This window comes from Chiloscyllium plagiosum, unplaced genomic scaffold (genome assembly GCF_037043375.1).
Source record: "Chiloscyllium plagiosum isolate Xiang-an unplaced genomic scaffold, Cpla_swu_hap1 HiC_scaffold_5, whole genome shotgun sequence".
Classification (NCBI taxonomy): domain Eukaryota; kingdom Metazoa; phylum Chordata; class Chondrichthyes; order Orectolobiformes; family Hemiscylliidae; genus Chiloscyllium; species Chiloscyllium plagiosum.
The window spans coordinates 116236532-116261360 of record NW_028270143.1 but is presented as its reverse complement, the minus strand read 5'-3'; the positions used below and the strand labels follow the sequence as shown (position 1 = coordinate 116261360).

Sequence of the window (24829 nt, the reverse complement as noted above, 5' to 3'; positions counted from 1 at the left end):
CAGAGGAGATGACAGATGCAGGTGATCATGGGTGAATGAGATCTAATATGCTAATATACCATGAGGAATCTCATATGAAACCTCCTAATCTAATTAGGTTTTATAAAGAAAAACATTGTCCCTGTCACGAGGAGAAAGAAAAAGTATATAATACTTTAAAATGGCACATGCATAAGATGATACTATTCACAACACAATGACTTATTTGGATGCAAACAGCAGACTCTTAATGCAGTATTTGTCGAAACAAAATGAAAAACAATTAGAACATATTATTCAGACAAGATAATTTTGTTTTAGCAATTGAAATTTTATTTCTTTTATTTTCAATCCTAATTATCTTTTTTTGTTGTCAGGTGTAAAGAAAAGAACTACCCAATGAATTTACCTTCTGCTAGTGTTGTTATCTGCTTTTTTAATGAAGCTATATCAGCTCTGCTGCGGACAGTACATAGTGTGTTGAATCGTTCTCCAGCAAACCTGCTGCATGAAATTATACTTGTGGATGACAATAGTGATTTGAGTGAGTCACCTTAAAATTTCTTGAAACATTTCACTTTTCATCCTTCCTGGTGCCTTGGTGGCTTTTGAATTACGTGGGACAGTATGTAGGCCACTTTTGGAATATTGCATGCAATTCTGGTCTACCTCCTAAAGGAAGGATGTTGTGAAACTTGAAAGGGTTCAAAAAAGATCTACAAGGATGTTGCCAAGGGTGGAGGGTTTGAGTTAAAAGGAGAGTTATAAGAAATAAGCTAAGGCTGTTTTCCCTGGAACGTCAGAAATGAGGGGTGACCTTATAGAGGTTTATAAAATCATGAGAAGCATGAATAGAGTAAATATACCCTGGGGTTGGGGAGTCCAGAACTAAAGGCCATAGGTTTAGGGTGAGAGGGGAAAGATATAAAAGGGACCTAAGGGGCAATCTTTTCATGCCGAGGGTGGTGCGTGTATGGAATGAGCTGCCAGAGGAAATGGTGGAGGCTGGTACCATTGCAACATTTAAAAGACATCTGGATGGGTGCATGAATAGGAAGGGTTTGGAGGGATATGGTCCAAGTGCTGGTAAACGGGACAAGATTAATTTAGGGTATGTGGTCGGCATGGACGATTTGGACCGAAGGGTCTGTTTCCATGCTCTATGACTCTGTCTCTTTAATCCTCCTTTAACTAGAAGCATAAGTGAGCAGATACAAAAGGATGGATCTCAAGACCACCTGGCCAGTAAAGTTAGGCTTGTGCCATCCCAAAAATTAACTTAACTCAATGTTCTAGTATTAAGTCAAATCTTGAATATGGTATTAGGCTCCTTATTGAATTGCAACTTTATATGATGTACATGAGTCTTTAATTTTAATTTTATTATCATATCAGGCTCCATAAAACAATGCAGCCTGATAATAAACAGGGCCACCTCACCTCTACAGTTAAATGACTCGCTCCTTCATGATTAATATCTATGCTGGCCTTATCAATCAGCATCTAACATTTCAACTGTATACCATCATCATACATGCTTGTAAAAACAGTCTGTTTCTAATTTTTTTTGTCAGTTAATCTAAAAGGTGAGCTGGAAGATTATATATGGAATAACTTGCCTAAAAAAGTGAAACTTGTTAGAAACGGTGAGCGAGAGGGATTGATACGAGGTAGAATGATTGGAGCATCCCATGCAACAGGTATTGAATTCAACTTCTTATACGTGAAAGTATTTACTTGTACTAAATTATTGCATTCATTATTAGAAATATTATTTCTTGAATTGAAGATTCTCATCAAGATTTAGGAGAAGATTCAACTTGAATCAAATCTATTTCTTCCCATAATCACTCAAATTCTTCCATGTCTTTCATGATGATCTAGAGTTTTAACATGGCACAAATGTTATGATACAAATTGATAAAAGTAAACAAAAATTTAGATAATGCTGTGTATCCAGCCTCAGTGATTGAGAGGATTCAGATTCAGAAGCTTAGCTTCAAATAAACAAATATTACCAATATTCTGCTTCAGCTGGGGAGAAGGATGGGGTCAGTATAAAGGGAACTGGAGATTATGGTAAGGACAGAAGACAGTTACTTCAGTCTTCCCAGTTTTTAATTGGAGGAAATATGTTGTCATCCAAGACTGAAAGTTAGATATGCTGCTTGACAAAGGGATGATTAAAGGATTGAGAAGTAGTATTGAGGTAGAAATAGAATAGAATTTCCTTTTATTGTCATGTGTACTCCATTGTAAAAGAACAATGAAAACCTTATACAGTGTCTGCCTCTTATGACACCATCTTAGTTACAAGTACCTAGGTACGAATCTTGGATACAATAGGGGAATAAAAGATAGTTGCGGAGGATCCAAGATGGCGGCGACCCAGCAAGTCTGAGTCGATAGTGCTCCTCCCAATTTTTGGACAAAGTGGGCCACCCGCCTCCACCACACTCACCAAATCATTTAAAATAGTTTTTACTTAATATAATTAGTTGCTCAGTACTGAATTTAAACAATCTAATCTCCTGTAAAAATGACTAAAGGGAAGGGAGCCCGCAGTTCTCAGCAGGCCTCCCCCACCCTCCCCAGCTGCAGCTGAGGCGTCTGCAACCGCCCTGGGGGACTTATCTACGGTGGCGAGCCTCGGGGAAATAATCTCCAAACTTGACGCGAAGATCGACGCCTTCATCGAAGAGTCCCAGAGCCAATGGGATTCACTCTCAGCCGCACTACAAAAGCATGACCAAGACATCAAGGAAATAGAGTGCCGAGTTGGAGGGGCGGAGCTAAAGGCCGCGATCTCTGAGACTATAACAGAATCAGCCTCGATTCTTGAGTTCGTCGAAAAAAATATTCGTTTGCTGGGCCTTCCCGAATGGGAAGAGGAAGGCCAGCTTATAGCATTTCTTGAACAGTGACTTCCACAGCTTTTAAATCTGGAGGCTGGATCAGGCCAGGTAGGGGTGGAATTGGCCTACCGGATTGCAATATGCGGGCCCGGCTCGAACCAGCACCCCCGCCTGGTCCTATTCCAGCTGCAGAGCTATAAGGAGAGGCAGGTGTTCTTAGAAGCTTCCAGAAATCTTGGGAAAGACCCCAAGCCATGACTTATAAAGGATCCAAGATTATGTTATTCCAGGACTTTTCCCCAGCTCTGTTCCAAAAGAGGAAGGCGTTTGACGAAGCGAAGAAGTGTTTAAGGGACTTAAATATACAGTACTCCTTGCGCTACCCAGCAACGCTACGCTTTAACCATGAAGGATCCGTGTATAACTTCGGATCACCGGAAAAAGCCAAGGAATTTTTGGACTCTCTTAGATAAATTGTAAGAGTTAATTAATGTTGTTTTGCTCTCCCCCCACTCCGGTTTACACCCCCCTCTTTTTTATACTAATCCCTTTCTTTACCTTACTGTTTAATATTATCTTCGGGGAGTGGGGAGTGGGGTTTATTTATTTGTTCTCTACTTAGTGATTTTCTCCCCTTTTTATATATATATATATATATAGAGAGAGAGAGAGAGAAAGAAGCTGGGGGGTCTAGTTAATGTAGGTGGGGGGAGGTGGTTACCTTATCCTATTTTATTTCTGTTTTTAGAAGCGGGGTTGTTTTCCCATGTTATTTTGTATTACTATATTTAATTATTACTTGTTGAGGCTGTAATTTTATAGTTATATATGTTTATACATGGTATGAACATTACCAAATATATCCAGGTGTTGGTGTGGGTGGGGGGGGAGGGGGTGGCGGGGGCGGTAGGGTGCTCACTGTTAACTCTAGCTCTGTAGTATATTTTAATTTTCTTCATCCTGTCGTGGGGTGCCTGGTTCAAGGGTGGGGCACTGGTTTGGAGAGGATATGATGGACTTTTGGAAAGGAAGTGATGCCCCCTGGGAACAAGGGGGAACATGTCCATTTAAATACGTTTTATATTTTTTAAATTTAGAAATAGGTTTTTATTATATTGATGTGAGTGTATTAAAGAGCCTTTATTTTTGTGAATTTTATGTGTTCTATGCTCGGGATGTTCTGGATAGGGTTTCCCCTCCCGAGGGGTCTCGGACGATTATTGTTAATCAGTCGGTTAAATGGTGCACCTGGAATGTCAAGGGGAGTAATTCACCAGTCAAAAGGAAGAAAATATTATCAAACCTCAAGAAAGAAACGGTTGACATAGCTCTCCTACAGGAGACACACTTATTGGATAAAGAACACTTGGAATTATGACAGGGTCGATTTGATCAGTACCGGTATTCTGACTCATGATCATAAAAGGATTAACGCAATCTTTAGAAAATTTTATTCTGATTTATATAAATCGCAGGATTGTGAAGACAGAACTAGGAGGATGCAGTTATTTTTTAAAAGCCTGACCTTTCTGGACCTAACTCCTGAACAGGTATCGGTCCTGAATGTTCCCTTAACAAGTCAAGAAATACTTGACGCAATCAGGCAACTTCAGAACGGTAAGACACCTGGCCCAGATGGCTTTCAAGCTGAATTCTATAAAGAATTTACAGCAATATTGGCTGGTCCACTTACGGACATGTATTACTACCCATAGAGTCAGGGCTGTCTCCCGCCTTTGCTGAAAGAGGCGAATATCTCTTTTATCCTCAAAAAAGGAAAGGACCAATATCCTTGCTAAATGTACATTTTAAAATCCTCTCTAAAACGTTAGCATTGAGGCTAGAAAGGGTATTGCCACACATCATAAAGGAGGATCAAACGGGGTTTTTCAGGGCCGTAGATCATCTAATAATGTTAGAAGGGTTTTGAATGTGCTTCAAGCCTGCCATCAGGGAAAGATACCAGGAGTAGTAGTCTCATTAGATGCGGAAAAGGCATTCGACAGGGTTGAATGGTCATATTTGTTTTACACATTGGAAAGGTTTAGTGTTGGAAAGGTATTTACCAAATGGGTCTCAACACTGTATAATGATCCCAAAGCAGTTGTGATTACCAATGGATTAGGCTCGGATAGCTTCAGTGTGGATAGGGGCTGCCGTCAGGGATGTCCTCTTTCGCCATTGCTATTTACGCTAATAATTGAGCCACTAGCAGAAGCTATACGGGCTGACCCTAATATAACGGCCCCGAGGATTGGTACAGGTAAACATAAAATTACCCCTTATGCAGATGATGTTCTTCTATTTCTCAGTAATCCTCTGATATCCGTGCCTCACTTAATCCAAGTTATTAATACATTTAGTGTATTTTCAGGCTATAAAATTAACTTTTCAAAATCGGAGGCTATGCCAATGGACGGTCTTGCGAGTATATCCCACTTATTGGATGGATCCCACTTTCCCTTTCGGTGGTCCCTGGAGGGTTTTTTATATTTAAGCATTTTTATCACCTCAGTATTGGTCAGTTATACAAGGCTAACTTTGTGCATTTACTGGAAAGGATAAGGCAGGACCTCCAGCGATGGGGAGACCTTCCAATTTCCTGGCTAGGTAGAATAGCAGTAATTAAAATGAGTGTCCTGCCCCGTCTCCTATACCCTATGAGAATGTTTCCGGTGATGCTGCCGAGGCTGGCACTGCGTAAATTATATGGCTGGCTGAGTTCCTTTATCTGGAATCATAGATGGCCCCTCATTAAGCTGAAGAAGCTACAGCTTCCATAAGCAAGGGGAGGATTGGATTTTGCAGATTTTAGGAAATATCAGTTAAGTTCCCTATTAAGCTACATAACCGATTGGATCTTGTTTGACCCGCAATCAATCTGGCTGGATACTGAGGCTTCTCAAGTAAAATGCCCACTTATTAACCTCTTGTTTTCAGACAAGAGAAAAATCATCACGGATCAATGTAAAAACCATATAATACTAAACACAATTAAAGCTTGGAATGTAATGCGGCAAAATGAGGGCAACTCACATAAAACATCCCCCTATGCTCCAATAGTGGGAGCATGGGGATTTCAACCGGGACTTACAGATGCCACTTTCAAACTCTGGAGATCCAGGGGTATCTCCTGTTTAGGGGATCTATTTAAAGAAGGGGTCCTGATGTCTTTTGAACAGCTGCATCAGAAATTTGGATTACCTAATGGAGACCTCTTTTGATACTTCCAAATTCGAGATTACATACAGAAGAAGACTAAGCTATTAGATAGTCTTTATAAATCAGATAGAGAACGTAGAGTGTATCTTCTGTCAGCACTATTTATCATTTATTACACGATGAAGTATCGGGAGATATGGACAATCTGCTTAAAACATGGGATCAGGATTTGGGACTGGAAATCTCTCTAGAAATGTGGAATGACATTTGGGAAAATACCAGAAGAATCTCCATCTGCAACAGAACTCAGGCCATTCAATTGAAGATACTTCATAGGGCCCATATAGTACCGGACCAATTGACAAAATTTAAGGCAGGAGCATCTCCAATGTGTCCCAAATATCCCTTCCGTCACCTCATCCCAGATAGGTGGTAAGGAAGATGGACAGATAGCTCAGGTCAAGAGGGCGGAGCTAAGTCGGAGGTTTGGAGCTGGGATGGGTTGGCAGGAGGGTGATTTGGAAGCTGGTGAATTCAGTGTTGAGACCATGTTGTAGTCTTCCAAGGTGGAAGATGAGGCATTCCTCCTTCAGTTTATGAGTGCCTTTGCTTAAGCAGTCACCAATCAACCCTACCTTCCTATAGCCATCCATTTCAACTCCCCTCCCACTTCCCCATGACATGTCCATTCTGGGCCTTTTTCACTGCCTAAACAAAGCCACCTACAAATTGGAGGAGGAAGAACACCTAATCTTCCACCTCAGGAGCCTACAACCACACGTCCTCAACATTGAAAATTTACCAGTTTCCAACTATCCCTTCCCTCACTTCATCCCAGATCGAACCCTCCAACTCAGCTCCTCCCTCTTGACCTGACCTATCTGTCCATCTTCCTCCCCACCTATCCGCTCCACACTTCCCACTGACCTATCAGAATCACCTTCTATCTTTGCCCACCTATCACCATACCAGCTACCTTTCCTCAGCATCACCCCTCCCCTTATTTATTTCTCAGCCCCCTTCCCGCCCCAGTCCTGGTTAAGCCCAAAACGTCGACTGTCTTGCTCCTCAGATGCTGCCTGATCTGCTGTGCTTTTTCCAGTGCCACACTTTATCGACTCTTGACTTCTACGGCATCTGTATTTCTCACTATCCTTAGTTGCTGCAAAGATTACCTCAAAACACAAAGTGGTTTGAAAACCCTGTGCTGTCAACGAGTTCAATTATTAATGATTTTTTGCATCCTCCAAGTCATGTAGCCAGTTTCCCAACTGCATCACATGGATGATAGGTTAAAAATATAGTTGTTCAAATTAATAATATTTAAACTTCCAGAGTGTGGTGAATCAAAATTCTTCTGTAGTTTGGATACTAGACACAATCCATTCAAGTATAGTACCATCTTCCTCCATGCTTACATTGGAGGTACATTGTATTTCAGTCTGAGAAAGAGAATGTCTTGTTCTCAAAGTCATTTTGTTACCTGTATTGGCACAGAAATTAGTTTCACAATATCTATACAAGACAGCAAGATAAATCATCGGTCACCTGCACTGATATCCTTTAAGTCAAAGTTGGATGCTTACTAGTTTGAGACTTTTGGTTGCTTCATCCTTTAACATGCCAGTCTTCAGGATGCTTAAAACGCTTCTAATTGCATAGAAGAAAGGAGTAGAAATGCCAAGACAGCAACTAGAAAATTAGACCTGAATAGTGGATATCCAGTGGCCAAATCTAAAGTTGGGCACTTAAGGGAAATATAAAATTCTGCTGTTATTCCTGTCCTGATTTATTGTTCAAGTATATAGTTCTAACATGGAGTCAGAAAGTCTTCGAAATACTCCTAAGAATTATTCCTGGAGTAGGAATTGTGGAAGGTTTCGACATAAACAAGAGAGCAAACTGCAATCAAACTCTGCCACCACCTCAACACACAGTAAAGGCAGTTGAGGCATTTGTAGGGGAAAAAAATGAATTCTTGGTGCTGATCTTGAAATTATAGAAAAGTCACAAAATAATTCAAGTGAGAGACTTTAACTAAAGCAACTGGAGTTGCTTCCCAAAATGAAGGTAATAAATCATGGAAATGCCACTGTGCTCAAACCAGTGACTCAGATTGAATTTGCACTGAAGTGTTGGCAGCAAAACAGGAAGGTTGGTATATCCAAGGATGAAATGATACTACAAGATAAAATATCTACGAATGTATTCCAAGCAAATAGAAGCCAATAAAAAAGAGGGCATGAAATAGCTTTGGCAAATAGAATTAAGGAAAATCCAAAGGGTTTTCACAAATACATTAAGGACAAAAGGATAACTAGGGAGAGAATAGGGCCTCTCAAAGATCAGCAAGGTGACCTTTGTGTGGAGCCGCAGAAAATGGGGGAGATACTAAACGAGTATTTTGCATCAGTATTAACTGTGGAAAAGGAATATGGAAGATATAGAATGTCAGGAAATACATGGTGACACCTTGCAAAGTGTCCATGTTACAGAGGAGGAAGTGCTGGATGTCTTGAAACATATAAAGGTGGATAAATCTCCAGGACCTGATCAGGTGTGCCCTAGAACTCTGTGGAAAGCTAGAGAAGTGATTGCTGGGCTTCTTGCTGAGATGTTTGATTAGATTAGATTCCCTACAGCGTGGAAACAGGCCCTTCGGCCCAACAAGTCCACACCGACCCACCGAAGCGCAACCCACCCAGATCCATTTCCCCTCTGACTAATATACCTAACACTATGGGCAATTTAGCATGGCCAATTCACCTAACCTGCACATTTTTGGAATGTGGGAGGAAACCGGAGCACTCGGAAGAAACCCACGCAGACACGGGGAGAATGTGCAAACTCCACACAGAGAGTCGCCTGAGGCGGGAATTGAACCCAGGTCTCTGGCGCTGTGAGGGAGCAGTGCTATCCACTGTGCCACCGTGCCGCCCACTATCATCAATAGTCACAGGTGAGGTGCCGGAAGACTGGAGGTTGGCTAACGTGGTGCCACTGTTAAAGAAGGGTGGTAAGGACAAGCCAGGGAACTATAGACCAGTGAGCCTGACGTTAGTGGTGGGCAAGTTGTTGGAGGGAATCCTGACGGACAGGATGTACATGTATTTGGAAAGGCAAGGACTGATTAGGGATAATCAGCATGGCTTTGTGCGTGGGAAATCATGTCTCACAAACTTGATTGAGTTTTTTGAAGAAGTAACAGAGGATTGATGAGGGCAGAGCGGTAGATGTGATCTATATGGACTTCAGTAAGGCTTTTGACAAGGTTCCCCATGGGAGACTGGTTAGCAAGGTTAGATCTCATGGAATAAAGGGAGAACTAGCGATTTGGATACAGAACTGGCTCAAAGATGGAGGACGGAGGGTGGTGGTTGAGGGTTGTTTTTCAGACAGGAGGCCTGTGACCAGTGGAGTGCCACAAGGATCGGTGCTGGGTCCTCTACTTTTTGTCAGTTACATAAATGATTTTGATATGAACATAAGAGGTACAGTTAGTTAGTTTGCAGATGACACCAAAATTGGAGGTGTAGTGGACAACAAAGAAGGTTATCTCAGATTAAAACAGGATCTTGATCAGATAGGCCAGTGGGCCGAGAAGTGGTAGATAGAGTTTAATTCAGATAAATGTGAGGTGCTGCATTTTGGGAAAGCAAATATTAGCAGGACGTATACACTTAATGGTAAGGTTCTCGAGAGTGTTGCTGAACAAAGAGACCTTGGAGTGCAGGTTCATAACTCCTTCAAAGTGGAGTCGCATGTAGATAGGATAGTGAAGAAAGCGTTTGGTATGCTTTCTTTTATTGGTCAGAATATTGAGTACAGGTGCTGGGAGGTCATGTTGCTGCTGTACAGGACATTGGTTAGGCCACTGTTGGAATATTGCGTGCAATTCTGGTCTCCTTCCTATTGGAAAGATGTTGTGAAGCTTGAAAGTGTTCAGAAAAAATTTACAAGGATGTTGCCAGGTTTGGAAGATTTGAGCTATAAGGAGAAGCTGAACAGGCTGGGGCTGTTTTTCCTGGAGCGTCGGAGGCTGAGGGGTGACCTTATAGAGGTTTACAAAATGATGAGGGGCATGGATACGGTAAATAGTCAAAGTCTTTTCCCTGGGTTGGGGGAGTCCAGAACTAGAGGGCATAGGTTTAGGGTGAGAGGGGAATGATATACAAGAGACCCAAGGGGCAACTTTTTCACCCAGAGAGTGGTACGTATGTGGAATAAGCTGCCAGAGGATGTGGTGGAGGCTGGTACAATTGCAACATTTAAGAGGCATTTGGATGGGTATATGAATAGGAAGGGTTTGGAGGGATATGGGCTGGGTGCTGGCAGGTGGGACTAGATTGGGTTGGGATATCTGGTCGGCGTGGACGGGTTGGACTGAAGGGTCTGTTCCCATGCTGTACATCTCTATGACTCCATGAGTCTTAAATGGACATGGCATTTGCAGTCTCCAATTGTCTCAAATTGTAAAATGATTTTCCTAAAGGATTTCATGCTTAAAAACTGAGTTTCAAGCTAAGCAACTAATAACATGCACATTTGAGATTATTCAGTTATTTAATCCAGCATTAGTTTTTCCGATTTCTAGGTGAAATAAAACCTCAGTGGGAGTAAATCAGATTGGATCTATTTATGTTTAGTATAACTGTGGGCAGTGTTATTTTAAAAAGCTTTCAATCGTCATCTCAACAATATTTGTTGAGTCTAAGCACTAATGAATTCCTGTTGATTAAGGAGGAAAAATCCTCATGTTAGTAGGATGCAGTTATGTCTCCATTTCAGCTTTTGTCAATATTTTTCATTGCTATGTGGAATGGATGGAAGGCAAGTGCAAATGAGACAAAACCATATTAGAAGAGAAAATAGTACACAGTGATCTTTACAAATGTCAAGTTTTCCTGGGGCAGTTTAACTTACTTTGCTGATTGCTAAGATGTATTTTACATATGTATTTTATGATCTTGCAATGGAGATCTTTGAAATAACGAGTAAGAACTTACATTGCACAACGTTTTGGCATGTGGCTGCTCAGGAAGAATTAACATGTTGCTGCTGTCACATCCACCCAATGATATTGCAAGGGTGATAGCAAAGAGAATAAGGCTAAAATAATGCTAGCCAGAAACTCACTCAGTTTGTCCCTTTTGGGACAAATCTAGAATTATACTGCTTGGTCATCATATTTAAGAGACCATTTAACAAACTTATTTAGGTTTGGATTTTAAGCAATTAATGGTTCTTAAGTTTAGTCCCGAGAATTATGTCTTGTCATGGTCCAAAAGGCCTAACTCCTGTGCCAATTTTGTAGTTATGATGGTACCCAGACTCCCTTGGAGTATATGTTGAATCATTAAAAGTTAGCTTGTCAATACAACCAGTAATTAAGTAGCTGAATAGTTTATCTTTTATGCAAGTGAAATGTCATATAATAGTAGAAAAGTCCAACAGGCAAACAGAGCATTGGTGAGACTGCATCTGTGGTGCAATGTACAGTTTTAGACTCCTTTCTTTAGAAGGAATATACTTATGTTGGAAGCAGTTCCGAGAAGGTTCACGATGCTGATTTCAGGGATAACATGTTGACTTATGAGAAAAGGTTGAGCATGTTATACTTGCACTCACTGGAGTTTAGAAATCTTGGATGTGTTTATTTGCCGCTCTCATCAGTTCAGGCTCCACCTCTTGGACACTTAGACAATGCTGACCTGCTTTCAATGGGTTGAATGCCTTTCTTAATCTGCCTGCTAACTCTTGTTCATCCTTTCTTAAAGTTCTTAGAATTTTCTAGATTATTAAAGAATTTATCTTTCAAAATTTCAGGATCCCAAGTTCCCTTTTTTTTAGTCAGTGACGTTTTGAAATCTAGCTACTGTTGTAATGTGGAGTCAATAGAGTGTGACACTAGAAAGAAAACACAGCAGGTCAGGTAGCATCTGAGGAGCATGAGAGTCGACACTTTGGGCTTAACCCGTTGGAAAGGTTGCAACTGGTTTACGCACAGAAAGCATCCACAAGCAACAGTTTGATAATAGTAAGATAATCTAACACATGTGGCAGGAGTGTATTATAGCAGTGCAGTGGGGCTGTGCTAATCTAGGGAAAGGCAATATGTCGAGTTGGTCACAATGAACCACTGGGGTGTCGACCAGAAAAGCAAGGTCAGGTTATCATGAAAAGGAAAGTACCAGCAGGACAAATAAGATAGTGGGTGGGGAACTAGAGAACTGGTTGGGTAGGGAGCGGGAAGAAGTAATGAATGGAAGAGGATATGAATGTAAGAAGATGACAGGTTGAGATGGTCTTGTGATAGGAGGTGAAATTGAAAAGTTCAAGAATCAAATTAAGACACAAAGAACAGTGGTTCAGTGCGAAGTAAAAGAAAACAAATTATTGAGTAGAAGTGCTAAACAAGCTGGAAACAACAAAAGTAACAATTTGCTGTGAGCACAAACTAAGATCCTCTAGTGGATACACAACTCTAATTAATTTTGTGGTATGCAAATGTATTAAAATGTTACACTTTTCCTTATTTGTTGTATCTATGCAGACCTCAGCTTCCCAATTCTGTCTGTAACTAACTTAGATACTGGGGTCATTTTCAACTTTGCTGCCTTAGTTGTAAGCATTACCAACCAAATTTGCTTCCCACTATTGGGATAAATATTGGATGAGTTCTACAACAGATGGGCAACTTGCTCCATTAGATTGTTACCTAGGTGACAATGGTCATTTTTCATGTTCTACCTGACTAAATGCCACAAGATTCTGCATGACTCCTACCTACCTCTCTGATCTAAATCTTCTGTACGTTAAAATCATGCAAGGTACTTAGCCTTTTTTAAAATTAAACTCAAAATAATTATAAAAATTTCAGTTCATTAATTAGCAAATGAGGTGTGTTTTAGGTATTACTACTACCAGAGGATCTTAGATACACTTGGAGATCAGTTTTCTCACCTAATTTTTAGCATTTCTTTCCACAGGAGATGTACTAGTGTTTCTTGACAGTCACTGTGAGGTGAATGAGATGTGGTTACAACCGCTTCTGGCTCCAATTAAGCAGGATCGCAAGACAGTGGTGTGTCCAGTGATTGACATCATCAATGCTGACACACTAATCTACAGTTCTTCCCCAATTGTGAGGGGTGGATTTAACTGGGGTCTACATTTCAAGTGGGATCCAGTGCCTGCGTCAATGCTGAATGGACCAGAGGGACCGACTGCAGCAATCAAGTAGTAACCCAGTACTTTCTTAACTTCACAATGCAAGATATATAATTTTGCTTCACTCAAACAGCAGCTAGCTGACCCGCTTTCATCAGTTGAGATTTGTACCAAAGATTTTAATATTCTGCTTTTCCAGTTCTAATCATTTTCCCTGCTTTCTTTTGATGATTGCATATCTGGTCCAAGCCACTTAGGATAAAAGATTCAATGTTCCAATCACTCTTGGAGAAAATATAGTCTTTAATTTTCCCTTTATTACTTCGGTGTTAAACTTCATTATTCAGTTTAAACAATCTTTCACTATTTAAAGTATCAAAATTGTCATCATTTTATGGTGTGATCCTGGTTTAATCGAATCTCTAACTTAACATATCTATTCTCTCAACCTTTGTTTCATAACTATAACCTTAACTTCTTGGTATTGTTCCAGTGAACCGAGTTGAAATCTTTTATTTTTCCAATAACGGGTTCTCAGACAACATTCAGCATTATTTCCAAAAATCTTGTTTAACTCCAGTATTGTTTCCAGTTTTTTATATTTCATGCCTTTAAATGTAAAACCAACAATTCTATTTGCCTTTTTTATAATCCTCATCGAATCTTGCATAACATAAGGTAGTGCATCAGCCAAGCAAGGCTGTGGTGGCTGTTTGAAAAAGCTATTTATTTAATCATTGAAAGAGATTTTTATTTAGTCCCTTCATTCTCCTTTCCCAAAGTCTCACAAAACTAACATTGAATCAGCTTCTACCATTCTTTAAGAAAATGCATTCTAGATCATCGTAACTCTCGGCAGGAGAAATTTCTCATCAAACCTGGTTCTTTTTCAAGTTATGTTAAGACATTAGTCTTCTAATCTTTAAATTCTATCTACTTGCACTCCTATATTTAAGTGTTCCTTTGCCATTTTAGAAGTCTTATAATTTAGACAAACGTTTTGTGCAGTTTTGTTCTCAAATTGAAGTGCTTTAATTTCTTTGTTTTGAACTGCAATTTGCCACTTCTCTGCCAAGTTTTAACTTGTCTATATCTGGCTGTAATTTCTAACAATTCTTTTTCTCTCAGTCCACCATGCCACATAATTTGTTCTTATTGTCAAACTATTGGTTTAACTCCACATTTGTCTCTGCTGGAAGCATATACAGGTAGTTCTCCTATAACGCCATAGCTGTGTTCTAGCAAAACGTCGCTTAATAGAAATAATGGGGCCTATAGGAAAAGTGGGTGAGGGGCAGACCAGCAAAATGTATCACTCACGATTGCTCAAAAGTCACCCAAAATTCTAATACAAAGTTTGCACAGCCTGAATGATCGTTGAGATCATATTTATTAGTGAAACAAAATTAAATTTAACATAGTACATTTTAAAAATGTAAGAAAGCTGCTGTCTGCACAGTGTCTCTCTCTCAGAAAGCTGCTCTGTCAGCAGCTGACATTGCACATGCACAGGACAGCACGAAGACTGGCGCTGACATCATGCATGTGCAGAACGGTGCTGTGACTTTGACATGGACATCAGCGCATGCGCAATATGGCGCAGAGATTTCAACGTGGACATTGGTGTATGCACAGAACGAGACTTGCGAACCGATCCTAGCTGTAATCACGTTATTGCCAATGGAGGTAATCGTTCTCGAGAATGCCATTATAGCCAAATTGTGTTGCTGGAATGCGTGTTATCCCAGAGCTACCTGTATATAAATGCCTATACTTTTTGTTTTCCTGCTCCCTACATTATGCTGGGCATCTCCTTTCTCCTTTCCTCAATCCATGTGTCTTTCTACTCCTCCCTAATCCAATCAATGCACTCATTTCTTTGACATTCCCTCTTACCCATTCTCATAGCTCCTGGGTGCTTCCCTCCTGTTCCTTCTGTTCTAAGCAATTGAATGCTTCTTCATGCTATGGACGGAAATTTCCTATTCCCAGTAGGAATTCTTGCCCACTGTGTGGCGAGGCTTTTAATTGTTTATAAACAGCAGAGGGAATAGGAGCTAAGAGCAGCACTGGGGGGAGGAGTTGGAAACCATGCTAATTTTCATCTTTGAACACAGCCATGTGGACACTATCTTGGAAATACTAGCTGTGAGCATGAATCATGGATGGTTGGCAATTTGTAAGAAAAAACAGGAAATAAGATTACAGGTATTCCCAGTGTGGAGCTTGAAAAGGAATGATGGGCAGAATCCAATGGTGCTATTACAATGATTAACTGTTTTGCCTTTCTAACCTTTTTGCCCTAGATGACTTCGCTCTTGTATTTTAGATTTCTCTTGTGCTTTAGTCTCAGTCTTCCAAACTTTCCACAAGCTTTCTCTTTGTTTGAAGATCAAGGGTAGCTTTCCCACATGTGCCCTAGGAAACCCTGTACTAGTGATGGTATTTAGGTACTAGATTTACATCCCTCTAAGATGTTCTTTGAAACCAAGGGGGCATCAAAGCTAAACCAGAGTGCAAAAAACTGTCACATAATATTGATTTTATTTAACAGTAAATAACATTCTTCTCAACTACTGAATTAAGCAAAATAATTAAAATAATTTTAAGAATGAAGTCTGTGCAAGCAACTTTAAAATACATAAGTGTTTCCCTCTCTTTAAAGAATATTCAGTAAGCTGCTTGCTTCTCTTAAATTCAAAAGTGTGTCCCTTCATAGACTTTCTGGCAGACTGTGATTTCAGCAGAAGTTTGTTTTATCACATATAAGAGATACCAGAGCATGCTGGCTCTTGAATATCACACCAGTCAGATTGAAAAAGGAACCATTGAGCATACAAGAACTGAATCAATCATGCATATTATTTAAGTTTCAATTATTTCTCTTTCTAGAATGTGACTGAAAAAAAAGGACTAAAATAAGTTTGCTGGGATTTGAATTAAAGTACTTGTTAGGTAGTATATCATAACTTGATTCAAAACAATATTTAATGCTACTAAAAAAACTCATTTTTGTCATAATTATTTGATTGGTTCTCTTCATTATTTAAAAATTGTGGATTATATTTTCAATCTTCACCTTTTTACCTGTTGTTTTCAGAATGGGAGGAGGGAATTGTATTTCAGTCAAAACATTTTGCTATGTAGGCGGTTGCTTCTTAGGGCCCTCCTAATCAATTTTGCTCAGATCTGCAGTAGTGCTTTGTAGTTGCCTTAACAAATGTTTCTTTTTCCATTCTTGTGTCTTATTCAGGTCACCTACAATGGCAGGGGGTCTATTTGCAATGAACAGGAATTACTTTATCGAACTTGGGCAGTACGACAGTGGTATGGATATTTGGGGAGGAGAAAATCTGGAAATCTCTTTTCGGGTAATATTTTTGAGTTGTATGAAGTTCCTCTTTGCAAGAGATTAGGTCTTAATTAAAAATAAACACACAAACAATTATTAGAAATTACAGTATGGAAACAAGCTATGACTACATGTTCATTGGTCCCAGACCCAAAGTGTTGTCCTGAAATGTGTCCATGCTTCTCCCATGTTTTTCTCTTACTCTTTCATTCAAATACTTATTGGTGATATTTAATAGAAGTGATGGTGGAGTCTTACGCACTAATTGAGTTGCCCCTTTAATAAGGCCTGCCAAACTATATGCCACTGAGGTGGAATTTTGACCTGCCTTCCATAAGACCACCTGGAGCAAATTATGCTATGGTTTAACACTGTTTGACATTGGTCTGTTCAGGATCAATTTCCTTCCAGGAGGTAGGCTGTGTGATTAGAATGGAAGTATGTCCCCTCCCCCGACAAAATTCAGCTCGTGGTTTCTGCTTCAGGCATAAGTTTTGAGAATGCATTTCATGGCATAGCATAATATTTCTCTTGCTCTCTATCCCAACCTTAAATGTAATATATTCCCATACTCTAGACCCATTCCTTATTCATTGCAGCTGTTACTTCAATCTTTCCTGTCCTAGCCAATCTCTGTCAAATCACCTTGCAATCTCATCTGTTCTAATGTAATAGCCACAATTTATTTCTCATTGCTAGTAAATGTGTAAAATTATTGTGTGGGGTTTAATTGAAAATTTCAAGTATACTACATTATATTTATGGATGTGCAACTCACTGTCACATGAATTAGTTGAAGCAAATGATATCTGTGCATTTACGGGTAAGATAGTTAAGTAAATGGAGAAAGAAATAGAAGTTCATATTGATAGATTTAAATGAGGAAAGATGTGAAGAGACCCAAGAGGAGCAATAACAACAGTTTGGACTGATTAGAAAATATGGGATAGAAACAGGCTATGTGGCCCATGTGATCAGTAAACTTCAAAATATAAGAGTCCTAAAAGGCAGAAGTGAGACTTTCTTTTATAAATGACCAGAAGAGATTGGAAACCCAATATTTATGGATGGGATCAAAAGCAAGTTCAGCGCAAATATTTTTGGATGATTTCTAAAAACAGCAGAGAAATGAGAAAATGGAGGGATTTAAGATGAGTATTCTGGAGGGTTATGTGAACACAGTGGTGAAGAGATTAGACGTCAATGGAGAAACATTGGAATAAGGGGAAACCCAATGGAGGAGTGGAGATTGCATGTAAATAAAGGGTGAAGGAGATTGCTGGTGCAGTTTAAGGCATATGAAAGTGGAACAGGGATTATCTAGCTAATTCATTGGAACATGGTGAGACTGAAATATGGAGATTTGCTGTAGCAAACTGGAGTAGCTGGAGTTTATAGAGAGAAGAATGCATAGAACAAAATAATTCAGCATGTAAACATTTCAGTAATCTTTGCAGAAATAATATATATAGGTATTATAAGAAATAGGAACAGGAGTAGGCCATTCGGTTAATCAAGTCTGCTCCATCATTCAATAAGATTGTGGCAAATTTGATTGTGCCCTTAAATTTCACATTCCTATCTACCTTTGATAATCTTCGATTTTGTCTTCAAGTATCTATCTACATCTGCCATAAATGTATTTAATGAGTCTTCCTCCATCTATCTGTGAGGCGCTGTCTGCTGAGAACAAAGGAAATAAGACAAGGTGCAGTGAGTGGGGGAAGATACAAGAAATTTGGAGGACAGACATCATGGTCAGGCTCTGAATTGTAGAATTCAGCATTTAATCCAAGAGGCAGTAAAGTGCCTAGACTGCCAAAGAGGTATTGTTCCTCAAGCCTATGTTATGCTTCATTGGAACATTGCAGCCAGCCAAAAACAGAAATGTTAGCATGGGTGTGGTTTATAGATATGGCAACACCTGGAAGGTTGGGGTCATTCCTCCAAACAAAGCGGAGGTGTTCTTCAAAGGGATCGCCCAGTCTGCGTTTGGTCTTGCAAATGTAAAGGAAACTGCATTGTGAGCAATAAATAAATTGGAAGAAGTATAAATTAAACAGTGCTTCATGCAGATGGTATTTTTCTGGGCCTTTGACAGTGAGTAGGGGTGACTAGGATGTTACACTTTCTGTGTTTGCATGGCCACGGGGGAGTGAGGAAGTGTTAGGAGTGATGGAGGAGTGGACCAGAGTATTTTGGAAGGAGCAGTCCCTATGGAATGCTGACACTGAAGGGAAGGGAATATGTGTTTGGAGGTGGCGGAAATAGTGGAGGATGATCCTTTGAATACGAAGACTAGGTTAGAAGGTGAAGACAAAGGGAATTATTTTGCTGTTCCAGGAAGGACAGAGGTACAGGATCAAACACAAGGTGTGGGGTGTGGAATAATCCTTGCTTGAGAAAAAAAAATCATGTTGGGAGGCAGCCAGTGGAAGTGGGATCACCAGAACAAATGCGACAGAGGTGGAGAAACTTGGGAATGGAATCTTTGAAGGAAGTAGAGTGTGAAGAAATGTAGTCCAGGTAACTGTGGAATTTGGTGGGCTTGTAATGGATATTGGTGGATAGCCTATACCAGAAATAGAAACAGAAGTTAAGGAAGGGGAGAGAAGAGTCAGAGATGGACCAGGTCAAGGGGAGAGAATGATGGAAATTGGAAGCAAAACTGATTGCTTTTTCCAATTCCAGATGAGAGCAGGAAGCAGCTTGAAAAAGTTGTGGGTGGTGGCCCAAGTAGGACTAGTAAAAAATGTTCCATCTACCCCACAAAATGACAGGTATTGCTGGGACCAGCAGTGGATATCCACATTCATATTGTTTAATTGGAGAAGGTGGAATGGGTTAAATAATAAGTTGCTCAAAATAAGATCTAGCTCATTCATTTGAAGGATGATGGCGGTGGATGGAGCCTGTACAGACTGCTTTTCAGGGAAGAAGGAGAGTGCCTTCAGACCATACTGATGAGGAATTGACATGTAAAGGAATTGTCTATCTCTTATGAAGAGGAGTTGGCTAGGGCCAGAAAACTGGAAATTGTGGAGCCAACATAAAAGTCTCAGAAGAATCATGAATATCTTTGTGTCAAGTCGGAACAAGGGAAATAAGGGAGGAAGAATAAGTTTATTAAGTCAGGAGCAGGCTGAAACAATGCCAGAACAGTCCTGTTTCTGGATTTTGGAAAGGACATAGAAATGGCTGGGCACTTTTGGGAGATGATAAGCTTGAAAGATATGAAGGGGAGATAAGGTAATTGACAGTTCTGGAAACAGCAGCTTGATGCCCAGGGTCATGATCCTGGGGGGAGTTAGGAGGGAGTTGAGATTTGACAATCAGCCTCTGCCAAGTAAAGATCTGCACAGCAGATGACAACAGCACCACCCCTATCAGCAGGTTTGGTAAAGTCAGGGCTGGAACTGAGAGAATGGAATGCAGCAAGTTCAGAGAGAGACCGGTTAGAGAGAATACGGTGGCAATGTCACGTCAACATAGAATCATAGAATCCTTACAGCGTGGAAACAACCTCTTCGGTCCAACAAGTCCACACTGACCCTCCGATGAGTATCCCACCCAAACCTATTCCTCTACCTTATTCTACATTTACCTCTAACTAATGGCCCTAACCTACGCACCCCTGAACACTATGGGCAATTTAGCATAGCCGATTCACCTATCCTGCACATCTTTGGATTGTGGGAGAAAACCAGAGCACCTGGAGGGAACCCACGCAGATACAGGGAGAATATGCAAACTCCACACAGATAGTCACCCGAGGCTGGAATCGAACCCGGGTTCCTGGCGCCGTGAGGCAGCGGTGCTATCCACTGAGCCAACGTGCCACCCCAAAAGCAAGGACTTAACCTGCCCCTTCAGTTGCACCCTTATGCAGAGTTTTCCTACTTGACAGGGAGCCAAGCTTTTAATTAAGATGGTTTCCAGGTAGTAGATATTTTTGATGAAACAAATCATAGAATCACTATAATGTGACAGCAGGCCATTCAGCTATCAAGTCCACACTGACCCTCCAAAAGACATCCCCCATCCAGACCCACCTCATTACTCTACTTTTCCCATGGCTAACCCACCTAGCTTACATATCCCTGTGAAACTATGGGCAATTTAACATGGCCAATCCACCTAACCTGCACATCTTTGGATTATGGGAGGAAGCAAGAGCACCCAGACACAGGGAGAATGTGCAAACTCCACACAGACAGTCACCTGAGGAATCGATCCCGGGTCCCTAATGCTGTGAGGCAGCAGTGCTAACCACTGAGCCACCATGAGTACTCAATGAAGAGATGAAGGTCAGTTGACAGGGTATACTGGAGATGGGTGAAAAGGTCTGTACGGTGGGAAGAGGACACCTGACGGAAGAAGTTGGGCATGGACGTCAAGACGACGGCAGAAGACTTCAGCATCATGTTGTGCCCCAAATCCATTGATGTGGGGGCATTAAGGGATGAAGCTAAGTCCTTTGCTGATCACAGATCATTCAGCATCAGAGAATGAGAGGTCAGAGGCTCTCACGAATGCATGACAAGAAGTGGAATTAGATGAAAATGCAATGTGAGGCATGGGGAGGGTAGAAGGATCCATAGGGTGGTGAACCCTTGAATCTTTGAAGCTTAACTGGAAGAAGAGAAAAGTTTCTTGTTAAAGTTTCAAATGAAAAGAAGAATAAAATGGAACTGGAGACCGTGATAGCTTTGAAATGGTATTTGTTTTGGAGAAGAGGTCAAGAGTCTGCATGTGGCAGTGCAAGGCTGAGTGTTGGCCTTGGGGTCTGGTGGGAATACTTATCTGAGGAGCATTGTATATCTAGGAAATATCTGTAATCTCAATTAGATTTCAAACACAAGGATGGAACTTAAATTGGAATTAATGCAGAGAAAGGGGGAGCAAGAGGCAGTCACTGAAGAAAGAGATGGGACTGTGAAAGCGAGTTTTAGCTACCAATTTTTCAAAAACTAAGAGTTAGAAAGCACTGAAAGTAAACAAACTGAAAAATAAAAACAGAAATCCTGTCAGAGAGAAGAGCAGAACTACTTCAGGTTGGGTGTACCTGGAAGAGAAATGACACTGAAATAAAAGCAAGATACTGCGGATCCTGGGAATTTGAAATGAACACATGAATACTGGAGAAACGCAGCAGATCTGGCAGCATCTGAAGAGACAGAAACAGAGTTAACATTTTGATTTTTAGTTGCATTGGTTTCCTGGTACTTTTTCTCTAGCAAGTGTCAATATTTTACATTTTTCTCTTCCTTTTTCTACTATGCTTGGGATGCTTTCCTGTGTTTTAAGATAGACCTCTCAATTGAGAACTCTTTCAGCTGAACAAAAACATTCATACTTTTTTTTTCAGCTCTATCTTTTCAACACATTCATTAACATTACTTTTGCCTCGGAAAGGGAGAATTAGTAAACAGTTATGTGACTTAATAAGAAATTGGTGCATGACTAGACCATGTGGTCCCTTAAGGCTGCTCTACCATTTCATAATATCATTGATCTTCTATACCAACTCTACTTTTCTGCCTTTGTTTCATATCCCTTGATTTCCTTAGTGTCCAGAGTAAATTCTCTATCTGGAATTTACTCAAGGACTGAGCTTTCACTGGCCTGAGGTACACATCTTCAAAGATACAGAAGAGTAGAAATCTCTTTTTTATCTCAATCCTAAATCATCATCCTCCTATATCTTATCCAACTTGTCTAGGAAATGGTTAGATATGTCAGCAGAAGTGTTTTCTGAAAGTAGAAACTCTGAATTGCTTGCTAATCCTTTTCGCATCTCTACATCTCAAAGTTCCTTTAAGAGGCTCTTTAAAATCATCCTCTTTGATCAAGCTTTTGGTCATTTGTCATGATAGTTCAATATGTGCCTTGGTGTCAGATTTTGTCTGAAATGCTTCTGTGAAGTGCTTTGGAACATTTTACTGTGTTAAAGGCATTGTAAAAATGCAATTAATTGTTAATGTGTGATATAGTTTACAATTCAACAATCCATTAAAAATTTAAGTTTTCACCGTAAATGTAAATATTTGACAGTATTTCCTCCAAACTGCATGGTTGCGCAGTTGAGCAGCAATGCAGAGTATACCTTGCAGTGCAACAAACAGGTCACACATAACCAGTTTTTCATTAAGATGCACATGTGCATGGTTGCACAGCAATCTTAAGGGGACCATACAGAGCTTAAAAAAAAAGGCTGTCAGCAACAAAGAAAAATCAGGGGGAGCATTGTAAGTGCAAAACAATTTCCAATCAGTTATTTAATCAACTGTAAAAATTGTTATTTTAGACCAAACACCACTTTGACCTCTCATTTGGGGCTTTTCATCTGAACTTAGAAATTGAATGTGGAACCAACATAGTTCATGTATTTGCAACATAGTCAATAATATACACCAACAGTGAATTTACTGGAACAGCCGGAACATAAATCTTGATAAATGACTATTACTGGAACCAAAGTAACTAGTAAAAATCAGTTTTATATATATATCCACACTCATTTCAGTAATATTCCTCTTTGTAATTAATAGTTGTAGTACCAAAACAATTAAGGTTCTAGCAATGTCAAACAGTACTTGCATTATGCAGCATCTGTTTCTTTCTTAGCATTGCTTTGCTTTGGATTTCATTGTAGGATTCATAAGTGCTCCTCAGATTATACTTCACACCCTTGCTCTTTTATTACTTAGCTGACAGTAAGAGAACCTAGATCTATGTTGTTTGCCAGTAAGAGATTTTCAAAAGGATAGTTCCATCATACAAATACTAGGACATTAAAATATTAGTGTCATTTTCGCTAAGTCAAAATTTTAGGGATAACTGATGCTTTTAGAACAGTACATGTGAAATTTTATAGCTGCAAATAACCACTTCTTGTTTGCTGTAGCTAGGTAGAACACTCAAAATGATGTCAAATCAAGGTACCTTGCCTCAGTTTCTATTTTTTCTGACTTCATGACCTTGCCTGCTGATTTCTTCATTAGTTGCATTGGGCACTGGCAGCTGCCTTACACTTCTGTCCAGTTAAATGTCACAGATTTTTCTGGCCTTTTGCGTGGATGTAACTTATACTGTGGCACTATTTTAAAAGGATAGGAGAATTCTTCTTGATACCTACTCAATATAAATCAGTCAAATGACATCACTTTGCTCTTTGTGAAGCTTTCTGTGTGCAAACTAGTGCCTTGTTTCCTGCATTATGTTAGTGACTACATTCTAAAATACTTATTTGGGTATAAAGTACTTTGAGATATTTAAACATAACAAAATATGCAAGATCATTTTTTATAGTAGACTACATTCCACCTACTATCGAATGAATATATAATGGAACAAATTGATTTGCAAGAGATTATAGCTAGGTCTCTTATTTGTAAGGACATTTTAATGCTCTGTTAGATGCAGTATTTAATAGGTTTATGGGAAGCAAGTTTACAGCACCAAGCCGGAAAATACACGTAAGAACAGACAGGCATAATGTGCACTACATGTCAAGTACTAAATGAAAGCAGGCAGGAACCTGCATCCAGATTTTCCCAGTATCACTGAAGTGGTTGTCAAGATAATTTTGAGAATCTCTGGCATTGCTGAAATTTGAATTTTCTATTTGTCTCCGTAGGAAAGCACTTGGCTTCTGTCTGGCAGCTGCTCTCAATGGGCTTTCTGAGATTAGGACCTCACTATTTGAACATTTGCAATTCATTATTAGCCAGTTGAGTTGGGCCACTGCAACCTGTCACTCTTCTATTAGTCAGTTAGAGTAATACATTAAGTGAATTTTTACAGTTGTGGCTGTAGCTCCCTATGGCCTAATGTGGGGGTGGGTGGAGGAGGTGAATGAACAGAGATAAACCACTCTTTTAAAAGATAATTTTACCTTTGGTAAACTATAATTTGCAAAATTAAAAATGCTGTGAAGCCAGGAAACTGAACTTTGTATATTACCTTACCTTTCTTCTTATTCTTCTCTTCTGTATCTTTGAATCAGATTTGGATGTGTGGTGGCCATCTGGAAATAATTCCATGCTCTCGGGTTGGGCATATTTTCCGTAAACGCCGACCATATGGTTCACCTAGAGGACTGGATACAATGGCACACAATTCTCTTCGACTGGCACATGTCTGGATGGATGAGTATAAAGTATCTTTCTTATGTACTAAGGTTACCGCCCACTACAAATTAGAGCAATTCTGTGATTTTTCAACTGACCGGATGCCATGTTTTGCTTTTTCTCAAAGTAGGAGAAGACTTTGCAAAACCAATGCCATCACCATCAATTGGTGAATATTT

The 24829-nt window shown here is 39.9% G+C and overlaps 1 protein-coding gene across 2 annotated transcripts in view; it reads left to right on the top strand.

Annotated features, from left to right (window-relative positions):
• galnt11 (UDP-N-acetyl-alpha-D-galactosamine:polypeptide N-acetylgalactosaminyltransferase 11 (GalNAc-T11)) overlaps positions 1-24829 on the top strand; it is a 162787-nt gene that overhangs the window by 117891 nt on the left and 20067 nt on the right. For both annotated transcript variants that reach the window (XM_043690739.2, XM_043690740.2), the window contains 5 exons: positions 357-523; positions 1554-1679; positions 12986-13235; positions 16420-16537; positions 24527-24679. In XM_043690739.2, the coding sequence (XP_043546674.1) occupies positions 357-523; positions 1554-1679; positions 12986-13235; positions 16420-16537; positions 24527-24679 (814 nt within the window). The remainder of the gene's footprint in view (positions 1-356; positions 524-1553; positions 1680-12985; positions 13236-16419; positions 16538-24526; positions 24680-24829) is intronic.